The sequence below is a fragment of the Jaculus jaculus genome, chromosome 1, assembly GCF_020740685.1.
Source record: "Jaculus jaculus isolate mJacJac1 chromosome 1, mJacJac1.mat.Y.cur, whole genome shotgun sequence".
In the NCBI taxonomy this organism is placed as follows: domain Eukaryota; kingdom Metazoa; phylum Chordata; class Mammalia; order Rodentia; family Dipodidae; genus Jaculus; species Jaculus jaculus.
In genome coordinates this window covers 33,168,930-33,189,028 of record NC_059102.1, presented here as the reverse complement: position 1 = coordinate 33,189,028, position 20,099 = coordinate 33,168,930, and the positions used below count along the sequence as shown (strand labels likewise).

General features: G+C 44.1%; 1 protein-coding gene across 3 annotated transcripts in view; it reads right to left on the bottom strand.

The window, feature by feature from the left end:
- Positions 1-20,099, bottom strand: part of Armh3 (armadillo like helical domain containing 3) — a 260,564-nt gene that overhangs the window by 1,683 nt on the left and 238,782 nt on the right. For all 3 annotated transcript variants that reach the window (XM_045136186.1, XM_045136180.1, XM_045136191.1), the window contains one exon: positions 984-1,100. In XM_045136186.1, coding sequence (XP_044992121.1) covers positions 984-1,100 — 117 coding nt within the window. The remainder of the gene's footprint in view (positions 1-983; positions 1,101-20,099) is intronic.

Sequence of the window (20,099 nt, the reverse complement as noted above, 5' to 3'; positions counted from 1 at the left end):
GTTCAAGGCCACCCTGAGACTACACAATGAATTCCAGGTCAGCCTGGGCTAGAGTGAGATCCTACCTCAAAAACCAAAAAACAAACAAACTAATTCTAATTCTCTAATTCCTCTAATTCTCCTTCACAGCGCTCTCCATATCCCAATAACACATTCTTTACTAATTGGTGACCCCCAGAATCCCCCTAAAATGACATAAATACTCAGCAGCCACTCTGCAAAACCATGCTGCCTGCTGTCTCTTTATAGTAACGGGTTCCCTGTTCCCAACTAGTTGGGGTGTGTTTAGCATAGACAGATGATCTAAAGTCCAGCTCCTTTACCACAGATGTGGCATGGGAAAGCCAAAGCCGGGCTGATGAAGTCCTACCCTAGCAAAGGGAGAGGTGGGAAAAAAAAGAGACAGTGTGTCCTCGTCACAGTTCCCAGCCAGGGTGTTTGTGGGAACCAAGCTGGCAGGGTGGCAGGATGACAGGGAGACAGTCTTTCCTGGGAGCAGCGCTGAGTGCAGTGCAGGAAAGGGACAATCGATAAGGAGAGGCTGGTTCTGTGGAGATGCTGACTGGAGGGGAGTAGGAGGCTGTTCTGCCTCACTGTCTCTGGGTGTCCAAGGGAGGAAGTGGAAGAGACTGAATGATTGGAAAATGGGAGTGAAGGCTGGAGGGCCACATTAGAAGCGCCCTCAGACCAGGAGGCAGCTGGGAGTTAGAAAGGAGTGACTGCAGAAGGAGGAGAAGAATCAATGACTCTCATTAAGTGCTCTGAGGACACAGTACGGAGCCATGAGCCAGAGCCCCCTGAACCCCCCACCCAGCTGCTCCGTGACTACAGAGAAGGTGGACAATGCTTTGGTAGACAGTGGGATACCCTATCCCGAAGCCCCTCTAGTTTTGTCAGCCTTTGGTAAATTCAAGTTGTATCCATGATCTCAAAGGTTGGGAACAGTCCCCAAGGGACTGGCAGGGATGGGGTGGGGCACTCACCAGCTCTTTGAAGAAGGCAGCTTCCTTGTGCTGCTCCGAGTAGCGCTCATACTGGTCCAGTCCATCTTGCAGCTTCAGTGTGAGTGTGTCGTAGTTGGCTCGAACCACCTCTAGTACCTGGCAGAAGACAAGGGCCCACAGGTTTCAGACCCTAGCTAGGACATGCGTATCAAGCAGCAAAGCAGGGCACAGGGAATGGTTCCCTCTGGGACCACTTCCTAATCTCTTCCACTCTCTGCCCTTCCTGACCTACCCAGCCTGGCCACCAAGACTGCTTACTGGATATGGTTTAAAAAAAAAAAAGAGAAGTGACAAAAGAGTGAGTGCCTGAGGTCACCAGCCTCGCTGATATTGTCAGTGTGCTCTCAGCCCTATCCTGAAGAGCTTTCTGGTCAGGATGTCACAGTTGCTGACTAAGACTTTGCCAGTGTCACTGTTTCTCCCTTTCTGGAAACCATATTTCTTTAGTCTTGGGATGTTCCTTAGCACCATCTGCCACTTGTTTTCATGTCTCAATGCCAACCCAGCCTTCTACTGCCTTGGGTATCCAAGCCTTGGAGTACAGTGAACACTTTCAAGAATAAGTTGGAGGGGGCTGGAGGAATGGTTTAGTGGTTAAGGCATTTGCCTACAAAGTGGAAGGACCTTGGTTCGATTCCCCAGGACCCACATTAGCCAGATACACAAGGGAGCACACGCATCTGGAGTTCGTTTGCAGTGGCTGGAGGCCCTGGTGTGTCATTCTCTCTCTGTCTCCCCCAAATAAATAAATAAAAATAAAATATTAAAAAAAGAATAAGTTGGAGGGCTGGAGAGGCACTTGCTTGCAAAGCCTGATGGCCCAGGTTCAGTTTGCCAATTCCCACGTAAAGCCAGATGCACAAAGTAGGCATGCATCTGCAGTTTGTTTGCAGTGGCAAGTGGCCCTGGCATTACCGTTTTCATTTTCTCTCCCTCTTATTCCCTGCTTGCAAATAAAATCAAGAATAAGTTGGAACTTTTGTCTGATGAGAGAATCTCTCCTCAGTAATGCTTCTCTGATTACTTTTGTTTTCTTTTTAAGAATATTTTATTTTTATTTTTTAATTTATGAGAGAGATAGAGAAAGGGAGAGAATGGGCACCCCAGGACCTGTAGCCACTGCAAATGAGGCCCAAATGTATGTGCTAGCATGTGCATCTGGCTTTCTGTGGATTCTGGAGAATCAAACCTGGGTCCTTAGGCTTCGCAGGCAAGTGCCTTAAATACTAAGCCATCTCTCCCACCCTGATTTCTTTCTTTTGGCTTTAGCTTTTTTTTTTTTCGAGACAGTATTATACTATGTAGCCCAAGCTGGCCTGGAACACAAGGACCCTGGTTCAAGGCTCGGTTCCCCAGGTCCCACGTTAGCCAGTGGGACCTGGAGTTTGTCTTGTGATCCTCTTGCCCCAGCCTTCTGAGTGCTGGGATAATAGGTATGCACCATTATTCCTGGGCTAACTTCCTATGGGATGAGGATTCAAGCTTCCATTGGCTCTGAGAACCTTGGATATCTGTGGTTAAGAAGAAAGGGAGAGGGCCGGGTGTGGTGGCGCATGCCTTTAATCCCAGCACTCGGGAGGCAGAGGTAGAAGGATCAGGGTGAGTTTGAGGTCAGCCTGGGCTAGAGTGAGACCCTACCTAGAAGAAAAAAAAAAGGAAGGAAGGGAGAGGGCAATGACTATTTATTCTCGTAATATATTTTTTTAATTTTTATTTATTTGAGAGCGACAGACACAGAGAGAAAGACAGATAGAGGGAGAGAGAGAGAATGGGCGCGCCAGGGCTTCCAGCCTCTGCAAACGAACTCCAGATGCATGCGCCCCCTTGTGCATCTGGCTAACGTGGGACCTGGGGAACCGAGCCTTGAACCAGGGTCCTTAGGCTTCACAGGCAAGCGCTTAACCACTAAGCCATCTCTCCAGCCCAATTCTGGTAATATTTTTTTAAAGATTTTATTTTTATTTATTTATTAGAGACAGAGAGAGAAAGAATGGGCATGGCAGGAACTCTAGCCACTGCAAACAAACTCCAGACGCATGTGCCACCAGGTACATCTGGCTTACACAAGACCTGGAGAATCGAACCTGGGTCCTTAGGCTTTGCAGGTATGCACCTTAACCGCTAAGCCATCTTTCTAGCCCATTTGGTAATATTTTTTAAAATGGTTTTATTTATTTGGGAGCAGAAAGAGAGAGAGAGAGAGAAAGACAGAGTGTGTGTGTGTGGTATGTATGTAATGGCATATTGGGGCCTCTTGCCACTGCAAACAAACTCCAGATGCATGTGCCATTTTGTGCATCTGGCTTTGTGTGGGTACTGGGGAATCAAACCTGGGCAGTCAGGCTTTGCAAGCGAGTGCCTCCAACTATTGAGCCATATCCCCAGCCCTACTGTGGTAATCTGAATGAAGACTCTTTCTTTCCTTTTCTTTAATTGAGGTAGGGTCTCGTTCTAGCCCAGGCTGACCTGGAATTCACTATGTAATCTCAGGGTGGCCTCAAACTCTCAGTGATGCCCCTATCTCTGACTCCCAAGTACTGGGATTAAAGGCATGCACCACCACACCCGGACTTTTTTGGATTTTGGAGGTAGGGTCTTGTTTTAACCCAGGCTGACGTGGAATTTGCTATGTAGTCCCAGGGTGGTCTCAAACTCACTATGATCCTCCTATCTCTGCCTCCCCAGTGCTAGGATTAAGGGTGTGTACCACCACCCTGGCTTTTTTTTTTCTTTTGGTTGAGTGAATTTGACCTGTAGGAAGACTATGACATCAAGGAAAGCTTGTGGTGTGGGTGGCAGGGAGTGATGAGGAACTTGGCCTATAAAATTCTGGGGTGACAGAAAAGCTGGAGAACACTGGGAAAGCCTGTGTCCTATAGGTGAGTCTTCGAGTTTGGGCTTGGAGGGAAGAGAAGGTAGGCCCAGCTTGCTTGCCTCTAGCCATCCAGCCCCACAAGATCATTCTGCTTGCTGAGTCTCTCAGACCCCAGTTGAGGCAGCTTCCTTTGCTTGCAATTCCATTTGTCAGTGCCGTAGTCAAGAGTGCTGGTGCCCAGCAACAGCAGTCACCCACAAAGGAATCTAGTTCTCTCGTGCACGTGGGCGGCACTCATGGCGGAAATATCTACAGCCAAGGTCTTGGCTCTTAATTGAATGGCTGAAGGACAGAAAAAGGCAGAATTCCTCCACACGGTAGCAGCCCCCAGTAACGTAACATGACTTCCTAAGTCCTAAAGTCTAAGCAGCTTCAGCAATGCCTGTAACACAACAACCTGGGCTTGACCATCCCTGAGGGGGAGTCAGGTGCCAAAAGAGAAACTACTAAAGCCAAATGCTGGGAGAAAAGGAAAAAAAAAGTACATCTGTCCTCTGACTACCTCATGAGAGCCTTGGCCACCTGGGCTTTCTCTCTTGCCAAGGTAGTGGAAGGTCTAAGGCTGTGCTTAGGGCAGGGAGAGAGCCACCAGTCAGTTCATCAGGCCTCTGCTGTCTCTGGCCATCACTACTTCTCTTTCACTGTTTTTTTCTTAAGCCATGCCACTCACAGTCCTGAATTTATTAGCCTATTTCCAATTCACATTTTCCCATTTAGTATATCATACTGTCAAATTCCTTAAGAACCTATCTTATAATTGAAGTTTCAAATCTTTTTTCAATGTTTTTTATTATTAACAAGATGTTTTGTATGGATACATCATGTGTTGGTATCCTTTCTCCCTCATTCCTGCCCCCATTCAGCACAGGCTGAGACATCATGCCCAGAGGCATTTCCTCCCACCAAAAATAACTGACCACTGCTCTTTGATGTTTTTTTTTGTTGTTGTTTATTTGTTTTTCGAGGTAGGGACTCACTCTAGCTCAGGCTGACCTGGAATTCACTATGTAGTCTCAGGGTGGCCTCGAACTCATGGTGATCCTCCTACCTCTGCCTCCCAAGTGCTGAGATGAAAGGCATGCACCACCATGCCCGGCTTTTAAAAAAAAAATTAAATTATTATTATTTTTTATGGTTTTTCAAGGAAGGGTCTCACTCTAACCCAGGCTGACCTGGAATTCATTATGTAATCTCAGGGTGGCATCAAACTCATGGTGATCCTCTTACCTCTGCCTCCCGAGTGCTGGGATTAAAGGTGTGTACCACCATGCCTGGCTCTTAAATTAAATCATTGTATTTATTGAGGTAAGTAGAGCCAAGGAAAGGCACCCACATGGCTAGAGATCCCATGTGGAGGGCTTGGGGGAAAAAAAAGCGTGGAAAGAAAAAAAAAATGTTAGTTCAAAGAGCTCTTGCCATGTGGGGAGCTGGAGGGGATAAAGAACCCATGCAGAATAGGGGCTAAGAGGCCCTCCCGGCTGGGCCTAGGCTAGGGCCTAGGCCAAGCCCAGCCAAGGGAAAAAAACTCATTCACAGCTGGAGTGATCAGAGAGCTTTTTTATTATTTTTTAAAAGATTTTTTAAAAAATATTTTTATTTTTATTTATTTATTTGAGAGAGAGAAAGAGGGAGGGAGGAAGGGAGGGAGGAAGGGAAGGAGGGAGGGAGAGAGAGAGAACGAGAGGGAGAATGGGCATGCCAGGGCTTCCAGCCACTGCAAACATACTCCAGATGCACAGGCCTATTCTATTGTGCATCTGGCTTATGTTGGTCCTGGGGAATCAAACCGAGGTCCTCTGGCTTTGCAGGCAAGTGCCTTAGCCACTAAGCCATCTCCCTAGCACCCCCCCTCCCATTTTAATGAGAGAAACAGAGAAAGAATTGGTGTGCCAGGGTCTCCAGCCACTATAATCAAACTATAGACACACATACCATCTTGTGCGTCTGGCTTACATGGGACCTGGAGAGTCAAACATAGGTCCTTAGGCTTTGCAGGCGAGCACCTTAATGGCTAAGCCATGTCTCCAGCCCCATGTCTAGTCTTATACCTTAAAATTTCAGGAGCACATCCCATTTGGGCCTCAGAAGCCTCCCTGTGTTTCAATATTAATGCTTTATGTAATTTGTTGCCTCTATATCTGACTTCTTTTTTTTTTTAATTTATTTGAGAGGGACAGAAAGAGGCAGATAGAGAGAGGGAGAGAGAATAGGCACGCCAGGGCCTCCAGCCACTACAAACGAACTCCAGTCACGTGCGCCCCCTTGTGTATCTCTGGCTAACATGGGTCCTGGGGAGTCGAGCCTTGAACCGGGGTCTTAGGCTTCACAGGCAAGCGCTTAACCGCTAAGCCATCTCTCCAGCCCTATATCTGACTTCTTGGCCCTATCAATTGCGAGTCCCTTTCTGTATCCCAGGCAGTCCTTGAACTTTCAATCTCTTGCCTCAGTCTCCTCAGTAGCTGGGATGACAGATATGTGCCATAAAGCTGAGGAGAAATTCCCTTTTAAAATTAGTAGGTAATATTCCATTCCCCAACCACAAATTCACCTTTAATCAGTTGTTGGGTTTGTGGACTTCCTAAAACTATATCTAGAACCATGGCCCCAAGGTAGCTTCATGACAGGAAAACCACCCACAAAATGTATAGATGTACATTAAGAAATCTTTTCTTGGCTGGGAGTGGTGGTACACACCTACAATCCCAGCACTCAGGAGGCAGAGGTAGGAGGATTGCTGTGAGTTCAAGGCCACCCTAAGACTCTGTAGTGAATCCCAGGTCAGCCTGGGCTAGAGTGAGACCCTACCTTGAAAAACCAAAAAATCTTTTTTTCTTGAGACAGGGTCACCCAGGATGGCCTCAAAGTTGCTTTGTAGCTGATGATGACCTTGAACTTCTGAACTTCTCTCTCAAGGGCTGAGACACCAGGCATGTGGTGCTAGGGACTGAAGCCTGGCCTTGTGCATGCAAGGCAAACGTTCTATCACCTGAGCTACATCCCCAGCCCTTTCTTAAGGAATCTTTATACTCCCCACTATGACAGGACAGACAGAACATTGGGTCCTGGAAAGGCTGCCAACAGAGGTAACTGGAAATTTCACTCTTGTTACAAGACTTCAAATAGCATCCAACACCTCTGAGTCTCAGCTTTTCTCTCTATGAAATGGAATTTGAACTTTCCTTCCTAAGAGGACATAGCAATAAAAGTTCTGCACTCCTGAAATTAATATACAATTGATGAAAACAGTGTCATCATAATGACTAAACAGCTACTGAGACAGCTCCTGGAAATCAAGAGTAATCGCCTTCACAGGCCAGGAGGCACCACCTATCTATTAAAAACCGTCCCAAGGGTGCTACAGGCATGAATGATTCTCCACAAAGGAGCATCTGGATGCAAGTGTTGGGTGGGATTGACAAAAGTCCTCATCTACAAAGATCTCATGCTCTCTTCTTTGTTTTAAAATACTTTGCTTCACACAGGCCAATAAAAAACAAACTGGCAGGGTTGGAGAAGATGTCTGGAAAGGGTAGGTCTAAGAATATAGCAAAGCCATTAAGAACATAGGCTCTAAATTTTGGTCTCACTTTGACCATTGTTTAGTTATATAAATATATACAAGTTTCTAAATTTTTTAGTCTTGGTTTTCATTTTTGTAAAGGGGGATAACATCATACAGCTGGTATAAAGTAACATGAGTTCCTAAGTCCTAAAGTCTGAGCAGCTTCAGCAATACCTATAACACAACCTGGGCTTGACCATCCCTGAGGGGGGTCAGGTGCCAAAAGAGAAACTCTATGTTAAAGCCAACTGCTGAAAAAGATAATGGCTTTCCAGTGTCTGGCACACACTGACTTGTCAATGAATGGTGGTAAATAATTTTATAAGGAAAGCCTCTTTCTGTGACAATAAGTATTTGGAGTTCTAGTTGTCCCCAGATAACCCTAACTGTAAGTCAGGAGATAGGGCCTCATCTGCCTTAATTCAGCAAATGGCAGATTCTGCTCAAGGGGAACCATATTTTCCTATTTAAGATTTTTATTTATTTATTTACTTGAGAGAGAGAGAGAGAGAGAGGGAGGGAGGGAGGGAGAGAGAATAGGTGCCTCCAGCCATTGCAATTGAACACCAGACACATGCGCCACCTTGTGCAGCTGGCTTACATGGGTCCTGGGGAATCGAACCTGAGTCCTTAGGCTTCACAGGCAAGTGCTTTAACTGCTAAGCCATCTCTCCAGTCCCAGATTTTCCTATTTTATGTAAAAACAAGTCTACCCTAAAGACCACACTACCTTGAATAATAACTGCCAACACATTAACCAGAAATCAGGGAATGACTCGTACTCACTGTCGGTCTTTTCTAAAGTATATACATATATAGGTTTCACAAGGTAGGGTCTCACTCTAGCCCAGGCTGACATGGAATTCACTATGTAGTCTCAGATTGGCCTTGAACTCACTACGATCTTCCTACCTCTGCCTCCCAAGTGCTGGGATTAAAGGTGTGCACCACCACACCCAGCTAAAAAATGTTATTTATTTATTTGAGAGAGAAAGAGGGATGGAGAGAAAGAGAATGGGTATGCCAGGGCCTCTATCCACTGTAAATGAACTCCAGAAACATGTGCACCTTTGTGCATCTGGCTTACATGGATACTGGGGAATCAAACCTCAATCCTTGGGCTTTGTAGGCAAGTACCTTAACCACTACCCTATCTCTCCCATCCCCCACTACCAGTCTTAACAATTCTGGTAGTGCAAGGGGATATAGGTATATAAAAGAAAAATTATTGTGGCATGGTGGTGCACACCTTTAATCTCAGCACTCGGGAGGCAGAGGTAGGAGGATCACTGAGAGTTCGAGGCCACCCTGAGACTACATAGGAATTTCAGGTCAGCCTGGGCTAAAGCGAGACCCTATCTTTAACCACCCCCCTCTAAAAAAAATGGTGAGCTTGGGCTACAGAGTGAGTTCCAAGCTATCCTGGGTTACAATGAGACCCTGTCCAAACGACAAAAAGAAAACACACATGTGACTTCTGCCAAGGATTCAGACATGTATCCATCTTTCCCTGAGCATATACAATATCCATTCTGCACATGCAATTCTACAGCTAGGGCCTGTTTATTTCATGTATGTATGTATGTATGTATGTATATAGGTATGCATGTATGCATGTCAACAAGTGACTGTATTTGAAATTGGAAACAGTTCTAGCCTGAAGATAGTAGCAGTTAGAATCACCAAGTTGGGAAAGTTTCTGGTGATGGCTACCTAGTCTTAATGCCAGCTTTGCTTAAAAAACTGCTGCATTTCAAATCTGCTGGCCTGAATTCTCAGCAGAGGACAATTAAGTAACAGGATATGGAATATCACCCTTGACTTAGGTAACATTTATGTATTTGTAAGAGGGTCTCACTCTGGTCCAGGTTGGCCTGGAACTCACTGTGTAGGCCAGGCAGGCCTCAAATTCATGGCAGTCCCTCATCTCAGCTTCTGGAGTTCTAGTATTACAGGTGTGAATCATCAGGCTGGGTTCCTGTTTGACTTTTAGCTTCATTTCCTTAACTATGAAACAAATGTAAGTACAGATATATAATCTTTGGATATTTTCTTTCTTTCTTTCTTTCTTTCTTTCTTTCTTTCTTTCTTTCTTTCTTTCTTTCTTTCTTTCTTTCTTTCTTTCTTTTTTTGTGAGGTAGGGTCTCACTCTAGCCCAGACTGACCTGAAATTCACTATGTACTTTCAGGGTGGCCTTGAATTCACGGCGATCCTCCTACCTCTGCCTCCCAAGTGCTAGGATTAAAGGCATGCGCCACCATGCCTGGCAGAAGGCATATTTTTTTGCCAGTGTGTTACCATAGGGATAGAGTGACAGAAATATTTCTAGGTAGAATCTTTGAAATTACCTGCCAAGTTCATTTTACAGATTAAAAAAATATAGATGTCCAGAAAGATTATAAATTGCTTGAAGTCACAAAAAAGGATAATATACCTATGTAACCAGTGCTGTTTCATACAGGCAGGCTAGTCTGATGTGGGAGGTATTCTTCAGTTTATAGAGGCTGGGGTAGTTTACATGGATGTCCCCCAAAAGATTCAGGAGATTTATTCAAGCTTGTAACTTGGTGTCACTATGGGTGGATCCCTAGGTCCAGCCCTAAAGTGTTTGGGGGCAGATCTGAAATTTCCAGCTAAAGATATGCAGAGTGCTGGAGTTCTTGAAGTGAGCTTACTTGTGAACTTGGCAGTGGCTTTTCTCTCTGCTAGGACCTGTGAAAGTGGGACAGCTTCTTCTATCATTATGGAACTTCCCCTCAACCTGTAAACTTCAATAAATCCCTTTGTTTAATAAATCTCATTGCTGGCAGAAATCACCCGATCAAGAGCAGCTTTCGGGAACATAGGGTTTATTTTGGCTTACAGGCTCAAAGGAGAAGCTCCATGATGGCATGGAAAACGATGGCATGAGCAGAAGGTGGACATCACCCTCTGGCCAACATAAAGTAGACAATAACAACAGGAGAGTGTGCCAAATACTGGCAAGGAGACACTGGCTATAATACCCATAAGGTCGCCCCCAACAATACACTGCCCCCAGGAGGGACTAATTCCCAAATCTCCATCAGCTGGGAACCTAACATTCAGAACACCTAAATTTATGGGGGACACCTGAATCAAACCACCACACCCTTCCTCCATAACTGTGCCTGGTTTAGAAGTTCATCTCAGCCACCTGAGGCTGTTTACTACATAGGTTAAACTTGGTCTTCAGATACCAAGCATTCAAGGAATTCTAACTCAGTCCTCTTAGGAAACAGAAGTATGAGAACAAGAAAGGTAACCTGAAGACGCTTGGTTTGAGCTTTAATGACTATCAGGAGCCTCAGGGCTCAAGGGCTTGTCAGTTTCCAGCCACAGAAGATACAGACCCCTCTACCCTGCTTCAGGGCCTGGGATGAGTGGGTAGAAGGCTAACCTAGCATGCAAGAGGCCCTGGGTCTGATCTCCAAAACTGTGGAACCTGTACGACATGGTAAATGCCTATAATACCAGCACTCAGGTGGTAGAGGCAAGAAGTGCAGAAGTTCAAGGTCATCCTTAGCTATATACTAAATTCAAGGCCAGCCTGGGCTACATGAGACCTTGTATTAAAAAACTCCTACTTTTGGCCGGGCGTGGTGGCGCATGCCTTTAATCCCAGCACTCAGGAGGCAGAGGTAGGGGGATTGCCGTGAGTTCGAGGCCACCCTGAGACTCCATAGTGAATTCCAGGTCAACCTCTGCTAGAGTGAGACCCTACATCGAACAAAACAAAACAAAACAAAAAACACCAAACCTACTTCTGCCTCCCGAGTGCTGGGATTAAAGGCATACACCACCACACCCGGCTTATTTTGGGGTTTTTTAAAAAAATTTTTATGTTTTCATTTGAAAGCAGAAAGAGATAAAGACAGATAGACAGAGAGAGAACAGGCACACCAGGGCCTCCAGCCGCTACAAACAAACTCCAAACATGCGCCACTTTGTGCATCTAGCTTTACATGGGCACTGGGGAATTGAAAAGACAGCCACTTCAGCAAATGGTGCTGGGAAAACTGGATATGTATCTGTAGAAGGATGAAAGTAGATCCTTCTCTCTCTCCATGCACAAGAATTAAGTCCAAATGGATTAAAGACCTTAACATCAGGCCTGAAACTCTGAAACTGCTAGAGGAAAAAGTAGGGGAAACCCTTCAACATATTGGTCTTGGCAAAGACTTTCTGAATACAACCCCAATTGCTCAGGCAATAAAACCACAGATTAATCACTGGGACCTCATGAAATTACAAAGACTTTGTTCTGCAAAGGACACTGTGAATAAAGCAAAGAGGCAACCTATAGAATGGGAAAAAAATCTTTGCCAGCTATACACATGATAGAGGATTAATGTCTAGGATATACAAAGAACTCAAAAATTAAAAAATAAGAAATCAAACAACCCAATTAAAAATGGGATATGGAACTAAATAGAGAGTTCTCAAAAGAAGAAATATGGATGGCAAATATATAAATATATACTTACAATAAGTATCTAAAAAAAAGTTCTACCTCCCTAATCATCAGGGAAATATAGATTAAAACTATGCTGAGATTCCATCTCACTCCTGTCAGATGGGCTACCATCATGAAAACAAATGATCATAAATGCTGGCGGGGATGTGGGAAAAGAGGAACCCTTCTATACTGTTGGTGGAAAAGAAATCTAGTCCAGCCATTGTGGGAATCAGTGTGGAAGTTCCTAAGACAGCTAAAAATTGATCTACCATATGATCCAGCTATAGCACTCCTAGGCATATATCCTAAGGACTCATCTTATTTCCTTAGAAGTACATGCTCAACCATGTTTATTGCCGCTCAATTCACAATAGCTGGGAAATGGAACCAGCCTAGATGTCCCTCAACTGATGAGTGGATAATGAAGACATGGCACATTTATACAATGGAGTTCTACTCAGTGGTAAAGAAAAATGAAGTTATGAAATTTGCAGGAAAATGGATGGATTTGGAAAGGTTTATACTAAGTGAGATAACACAGGCCCAGAAAGCCAAGCACCGCATGTTCTCTCTCATATGTGGATCCTAGCTACAGATGATTGGGCTTCTGTGTGAGAAGGAAAAAACTCAGTAGCAAAGGGTAGTAAGCTTAAAAAAAAAAAAAAAAAAAAGAGAGAGAGATATCAAGGGAAGAGAAAGGAAGGGAGGAAGGTACTTAATAGGATGGTATTGTATACATGTAAGTAGAAGAATAGATTAACGGGCATGAAAAGGCCCAAAATGAGGTCAGGGGAAGAGACTGAGTAAAGGAAAGGTGGAGGGAGGACTAATCAAAATCTAAGAGGATATAAATAAATCTAACCCTGGGCTAGAGTAAGATCCTGCCACTTTGGGAATTCCAGGTCAGCATGAACTAGAGCAAGATCCTACCTCAAACAAACAAAATACACACACACACACACACACACACACACACACACACACACACACGGTGTGTCCATACAAAGTTTCTACTTAATAATAACAAGAGATTGAGTAAAGGAAAGGTGGACAGAGGGCTAATCAAAATCTAAGAGGAGGGCTGGAGAGATGGCTTAGCGGTTAAGCGCTGGCCTGTGAAGCCTAAGGACCCCGGTTCAAGGCTCAGTTCCCCAGGTCCCACGTTAGCCAGATGCACAAGGGGGCGCACGCGTCTGGAGTTCGTTTGCAGAGGCTGGAAGCCCTGGCGCACCCATTCTCTCTCTCTCCCTCTATCTGTCTTTCTCTGTGTCTGTCGCTCTCAAATAAATAAAAATTTTTAAAAAAAGAAAAAAAAATCTAAGAGGATGCAAATAAATCATATGGTATCCTCCGGTTTCAGACAATGGAACACTCAGGAGCCATAGATTGTTGTTAGAAAATTTTCAGTGCCAGGGATGGGATACCTCCAATGAGTTGTTGGCCAGGGAGGTCCCTGATGCCACCAAAACATTATAGGCCATTGCCAAGGCCCTTGGTTTCCCACCAGGAATAGATGGTAAGACCCTAATGCTGAAGACTCCACATCCTTGGGCCGCAAGGCCACTGAGAAATCCTGCTGGAACTGAGCTGATAACCTTCTCCATGTAGACCAGCTGACAGAAAGCTAGAAGAAGCCATTCTACATGTAGTTCAATGGGAGAAAGAGATACCACCAGTGAAGATAATCATCAGTGGACACTGCAAGCCTTATAATTGGCCAGCCAGGCCAAATAAGCCAGCGGGTGCAATAGTGGCACGTCTATCATGGTGGAAACCAATTGCCCTTCAATTGGACTGGAGGGCTGCTCCATGTGAAGGAAATACATCCCTGATACTGAAAACGTAAAACAGGGGTAGTCATGAGCCCTAGGGGTGTAACATCTGCTGATGTGTGGATGAATGTATATACTATGCTTATCAAACTGCCCAGTAAGCACTTCTCTTAATATTCATACCCTTATAATAATGCTACTCTCACTTTTGGTAGAGAATCTTCTCTTTTCAGATGGCAGTGATCTTGGGACAACTCAGAAGGTATCATGGTTCTGGAAAGAAGTGACTGGAGTACTGAGTAATATCTCGATCATACCTTCAGAGTCTAATGCGGAAGAGGTGGTGGAAAGAATGTAAGAGCCAAAGGAAAGGCAGGACTCCCTACAACGTGCTCCCCCCAGACATAAAATGGCCTGGATATCCATGACATCACAGTGCCTGACACTACCTATACAAGACCATCATACGAGGAGGAAAAGATCATGGCATCAAAATAAAAGACAGATTGAGATGGGGAGGGGATATGATAGAAAATGGAATTTCAAAGGTGAAAGTGGGGGGTTGGGTATTACCATGGGATATTTTTTATAATCATGGAAGATGTTAATAAAAATTGAGAAAAAATAAAACACCAAGAAACACAAGTTTTATGGGATTAAAAAAAAAGTTTTACATCCTTTGGGTTGTTACAAGACTGAAATGATCTATAAACTTTGGTAAGAAACTTAAGAGAAATAGGTCTGATCTTCACTAGCCTACCACAGTTCCCTTACTTTCCTAAACTAGACTCTCCTCAGAACTCATTGTATGTTTTCCAATGACGCACAACCCTCTTCTCCAGAAACAATCAATGGAGGCCTGCACTTAACATTGCAATTTCACCAACCTTCAGAAAGCCTCTCAGTGCCATTCTCATAATTAGGTAGGTACTGCACAGTTTGGGAAGGAGATTCTGATGAAAGGGAAGCAAACACCAATTCTCCCAGAATTCATATTTACTATTTATTTTTCCAAATTTAGGACAGGGTAAAATATTAATGAGCACTGTAAAGATATTTAAATAGAGGCCTTGGTTGCTGGGTCTAGTTGTGCCTGGGTATTGAAGAGTTTCAACTAGCAGCTAGTATTTGTGTTTTGTGTTGTTTATCGAGGTAGGGTTTCATTCTGGCCCAGGCTGACCTGGAATTCACTCTAGTCTCAGGCTGACCTTGAATTTACGGTGATCCTCCCACCTCTTCCTCCCAAGTGCTGGGATTAAAGGTATATGCCACCACACCCAGCTAACAGTTAGCATTTTGAAGGTAGCATAGTGGTTGAGATTTTGGCTCTAGGAGAGCCAGATAGTAGACTGCCTGCCTAGTATGCACAATGCCCTGGTTCTATCCCCAGTATTGCATAAACTGGGCGTGGTGGTGGCTGGAGATATGGTTTAGTGGCTAAGGCACTTGCCAGTGAAACCTAAGAATTCATGTTCAAGTCTCCAGATCCCACATAAGACAGACACAGTGACAAAAGCATGCAGTGTTGCATATGTGCACAAGGGGCACACATGTCTGGAGTTCATTCACAGGAGCTAAAGTTCCTCACACACCCATTCTCTCTCTGCTTCTCTCTCAAGATAAATAAATTAACCGGGGCATGGTGGTGCACACCTTTAAACCTAGCATTTGGGAGGCAGAGGTAGGAGGATTTTCATGAGTTCAATGCCACCCTGAGACTAATTCCAAGTCAGCCTGGGCTAGAATGAAACCCTACCTTGAAAAATCATAAAATAAAAATATTAATTAATTAAAAATATTTTTGCCAGGCATAGTGGCACATGCCTTTAATCCCAGCACTTGGGAGGCAAAAGGTAGGAGGACTGTCGTGAATTTGAGGCCACCCTGAGATTACATAGTAAATTCCAGGTCATCTTGAGCTAGAGTGAAACACTACCTCAAAAAAACAAAAAGAAAAAAAAAATTTAGAGCCGGACATGGTGGCATATGTTTTAATCCCGGCACTTGGGAGGCAGAGGCAGAGGCAGAGGCAGGAGGATCCCCATGAGTTTGAGGCCACCTTGAGACTACAAAGTGAATTGTAGGTAAGCCTGAGCTAGAGTGAGACACTACCTCAAAAAACCAATTTTTTTTTAAAGTATAAAAGTATGGCTCCAAGCTGGGTATGGTGGTGCTCATCTTTAATCCCAGCATTTGGGAGGCAGAGGTAGGAGGATCACCATGAGTTCAAGGATACCCTGAGACTACATAGTAAATTCTAGGTCAGCCTGAGCTAAAGTGAGACCCTGCCATGAAAAATAAAATTAAAAAATAAGGGGCTGGAGGGATGGCTTAGTGGTTAAGGCGTTTGCCTGCAAAGCCACAGGAGCCAGGTTTGATTCCCCAGGACCCACGTTAGCCAGATACACAAGGGGGTACACATATCTGGAGTTTATTTGCAGTGGCTGGAGGCCCTGGCACGCCCATTCTCTCTCTCTCCCCCTCTTTCTCTGTCAAATGAATAAATAAAATAAAATAAAATAAAAATAAATAAATAAATAAAAAGTATGGCTCTAGAGTCAGCCACCTAGACACATACCTATCTTCACCAATTAGCAGCAGGATAAGCTTCAGTTTTCTCATCTCTAAAATGGGAATAACAAACCCAGGCATGGCAGCAAACATCTTTAATCCCAGCACTAAGTCGAGGAAAAAGGATCACCATGAGTTTGAGGCTAGCGTAGGCTAGAGTGACACCCTGTCTCAAATCAAATAAAAAAAAAAAAAATCAGGGCTGGGGAGATGGCGCTTGCCTATAAAGCCAAAGGACCCAGGTTTGATTCCCCAGTACCCACATAATCCAGATGAACAAGGCTGGGCATGCATGGAGTATTTGCAGCAGCTGGAGGTCCTGATGTGCCCATTCTTTCTTTCTCTCTTAAATAAATAAATAAATAAATAAGGGCTGGCTGGAGAGATGGCTTAGCAGTTAAGGTGCATGCTTGGGAAGCCTAAGGACCTAGTTCAATTCTCCAGGTCCTAAGTAAGCCAGATACACATGGAGGCTCATGTGTCTGGAGTTCATTTACTGTGGCTAGGGGCCCTGGCATTCCCATTCTCACTTTATCTCTCTCTGTCTAATAAATAAATAAAATAAAATCTTTTAAAAATAAATAAATAAAAGATTTTTAAAGAATCAAATCAGAAATGGAGGGAAGGCTTAGCAGTTAAGGCGTTTGCCTGCAAAGCTAAAGGACCCAGGTTTGATTCCCCAGGACCCACATTAGCCAAATGCACAAGGGGGCACACGTGTTGACTGCAGTGGCTAGAGACCTTACCGTGCCATTCTCTCCCTCTCCCTCTTTCTCTGTCAAATAAATAAATAAATATTTTTAAAATGACCTGAGCTTAAGTAATAAAATCTACCTATTTTTTGTTGTTTTTTTGAGGTAGGGTCTCATTCTAGCCCAGGCTGACCTAGAACTCACACTGTAGTCTCAGGGTGGCCTCGAACTCACGATGACCCACCTACCTCTGCCTCCCGAGTGCTGGGGTTAAAGGCGTGCACCACCAAGCCCGGCTAAAATCTACTTATTTAAAAAAAAAAAAAAGTGAAGGCCAAAAAAACAAATCAAATGGGAGCCAAGTGTAGTGCTGCTGGCCTTAAATCTCAGCATTCAGAAGGCAGAGGTAAAAGGATCACCATGAGTTCAAGGCCAGCCTGGGATGCACAGTGAATTCCAGGTCAGCTTTTGTTAGAGACCCTACCCCAAAGAGAGAGAGTGGGGAGGAGTTTCATTAAAGAGAGGGTTCTGAGGACTAAATAAGGTAATGACTGTAAGGTACCAAAGCACAGTGCTAATACACAAGTGCTTAAAAACTGAAACTGTCAGTACTATTTTTTTAGTGCAGGGCCTAAAATTGGGGAAATTCCTTCAGTTCCATGGCTTTCCTTTCAAGCCCTCCATAAACAAGCAAGCTCTCCCCAGGCTTTCCATCTCTGGAAGACACCTGTGCTCTACAGGCTTCCCTGTAATTCTGCTGGCAGGCCTCTTCCAGGGCAATATACTCCTACTACCACCGCCACCACTTATTTCCTTACAGAAGTTGGTCATTAATTGGTACTTAGAATTTCGAAGGAAGAAAGCTGGTGTTAGGAATTTTTCACACTACCTAATAGAGTCCTAAGAAACAATAAACACTCAACATTCTTGCAGAATTAATTTAGTAACACAAGCCCAACGTAAAAGGAAAGGAATCTCTCATCAGTGTCACATGGTAAGATTAGAGTTGCCCTGACAGTCTAACACCCAGCACTGTTCTCAGCACTCTCATGGGTTCCTGAAGCCCTCAGAGCCAAGCCCTGACTCTGTGATGCCAACAAGAAAACTGGGGAAGGCCAGGCATGGTGGCACATACCTTTAATCCTAGCACTTGGGAAGCAAAGGTAGGAGGACTGCTGTGAGTTCAAGGCCACCCTGAAGATACATAGTGAATTCCAGGTCAGTCTGCGCTAGAGTGAAACCATACCTCAAAAAAAAAAAAAAAGGAAGCAAGCAAGAAAACCAGGGAATTAGCTGGGTTTACTGGCACATGCCTTTAATCCCAGCACTTGGGAGGCAAAGGTAGAAGGATTGCCATGAGTTCAAGGCCAGCCTGAGACTACATAGTGAATTCCAGGTCAATCTGAGCTACAGTGAGACCCTACCTCAAAAAAACAAAAAAAGAAAGAAAGAAGGAAGGAAGAAAGGAAGGAAGGAAAGAAAACTGAGAAATCAAGCACAGACAGAGTTGGGACTGGAGCTGAGTCGAGTCAGATGCATAACTGATAAGTGAAGTGACCAATGAGTAGCAAAGTAGAGATGTTGCTACTCCTGAAGGGGCTCATGGTCTCCGCTCATTTGACTGCCACTTTTTCCACAGAATATTGCTGTGGTAGCTAATTCAGAGTGCAGGACCCCTCACAGAGCAGCTACAGAAGAACCATTGGTTCAGACAAGTCTGTGGCTGGCACTGACAGCTGAGGCGCTCATTCTGGGCCAAGTACCTGAAAGGTAGATTGTTTTCCTCGGGTGAGGGTGTATCCTGTACAAAAATGAGCAAATCAGGGAAAGAGTGAGAGAACAGACACTTTATAGACAGGCGTGGTGGCGCACACCTTTAATCCCAGCACTTGGGAGGCAGAAGCAGGAGGAGTGCTGTGAGTTTGAGGTCACCCTGACACTACATAGTGAATTCCAGGTCAGCCTGGGCTAGAGTGAGACCCTTGTTGCAAAACCAAAAAAAAAAAAAAAAAAAAAAAAAAAGGCACTATATTTCTCATATACATCAACTACAAATTCCATTTCTTAGATACCAGGTTTGTTCCATTTGAATACCCTCTGGAGGTGTGCTCAAGTTCGTGACAAATTTCAACTGCATAAATTCAGATTAATTGTGCAATGTGCACTCATTAGATAACGGTCCAAAACAATCTAGGCAGACATACTTGGTGATCTTTGAGCAGCCAGGTTCAAAGGCTTGCTGAGATATTTTTAGCACTTGTTTACATATAGCAACTAAAAGATTTGCATCTTAGAAGACAAGAAGAAACAATGAAATTCATGAGCTCCACATCTAACTAGTACCCAAAGGAGACTATTAACTCTCTTCAGATGTGTATATTTATTCTTCTTTTATATAGGACAAAGATAGGCTCATCTCCTCATGAACATGGCCTAAAATAGTCATAGGTCAGCCTGAGCTAGAGTGAAACCCTACCTTAAAAAAAAAAAAAAAGTCATAGGGACCAAGCAGACAGTTAAAAGGACAAAATGCAAAAATCTAAGAGCTTTGTGTTTCAATTTTCTTGCTGTTTTGAGATTATGGAGCCAAACCTTTATAAATGAGTCTTTGAATGCAGGAGAAAGGTCAGGAAACAGAAGAGATACTTTTTAGTAACTTACTTTAAAAGAATACAAAAATGTTAGCTAGGGGCTGGAGAGATTGCTAAGTGGTTAAGGCACTTAAGGAGCTTGGTTCGATTCCCCAGTACCCATGTAAGCCAGGTGCATAAGATAGCACATGCATCTGGAGTTCGTTTGCAATGGCTGGAAGCCCTGGTGCACCCATTCTCTCTGTCTCTCTCTCTCTCCCTCTCTCTCTCTCTCACTTGCTCAGCCTCTTTCCCTCTCTCAAATAAATAAATAAACTATTTTTTTTTTAATGTAAGCTAGGCATCCTTAGCTACATATTGAGTTTGAGATTAGCATGGACTACATGAGATAAGGGGGATTAAGAGGAGGGAGGAAGATTGGATATGAAATGAAAGCCCATCTAAATGTCAAAATAAGTGAACAATCTGAATAGCTAATGTACAGGAGGGAAGGGTCTGTGAACAGTGAGACATTCAAAGCATTCATCTGGGTCATTCAGAACATAGTGTAATAT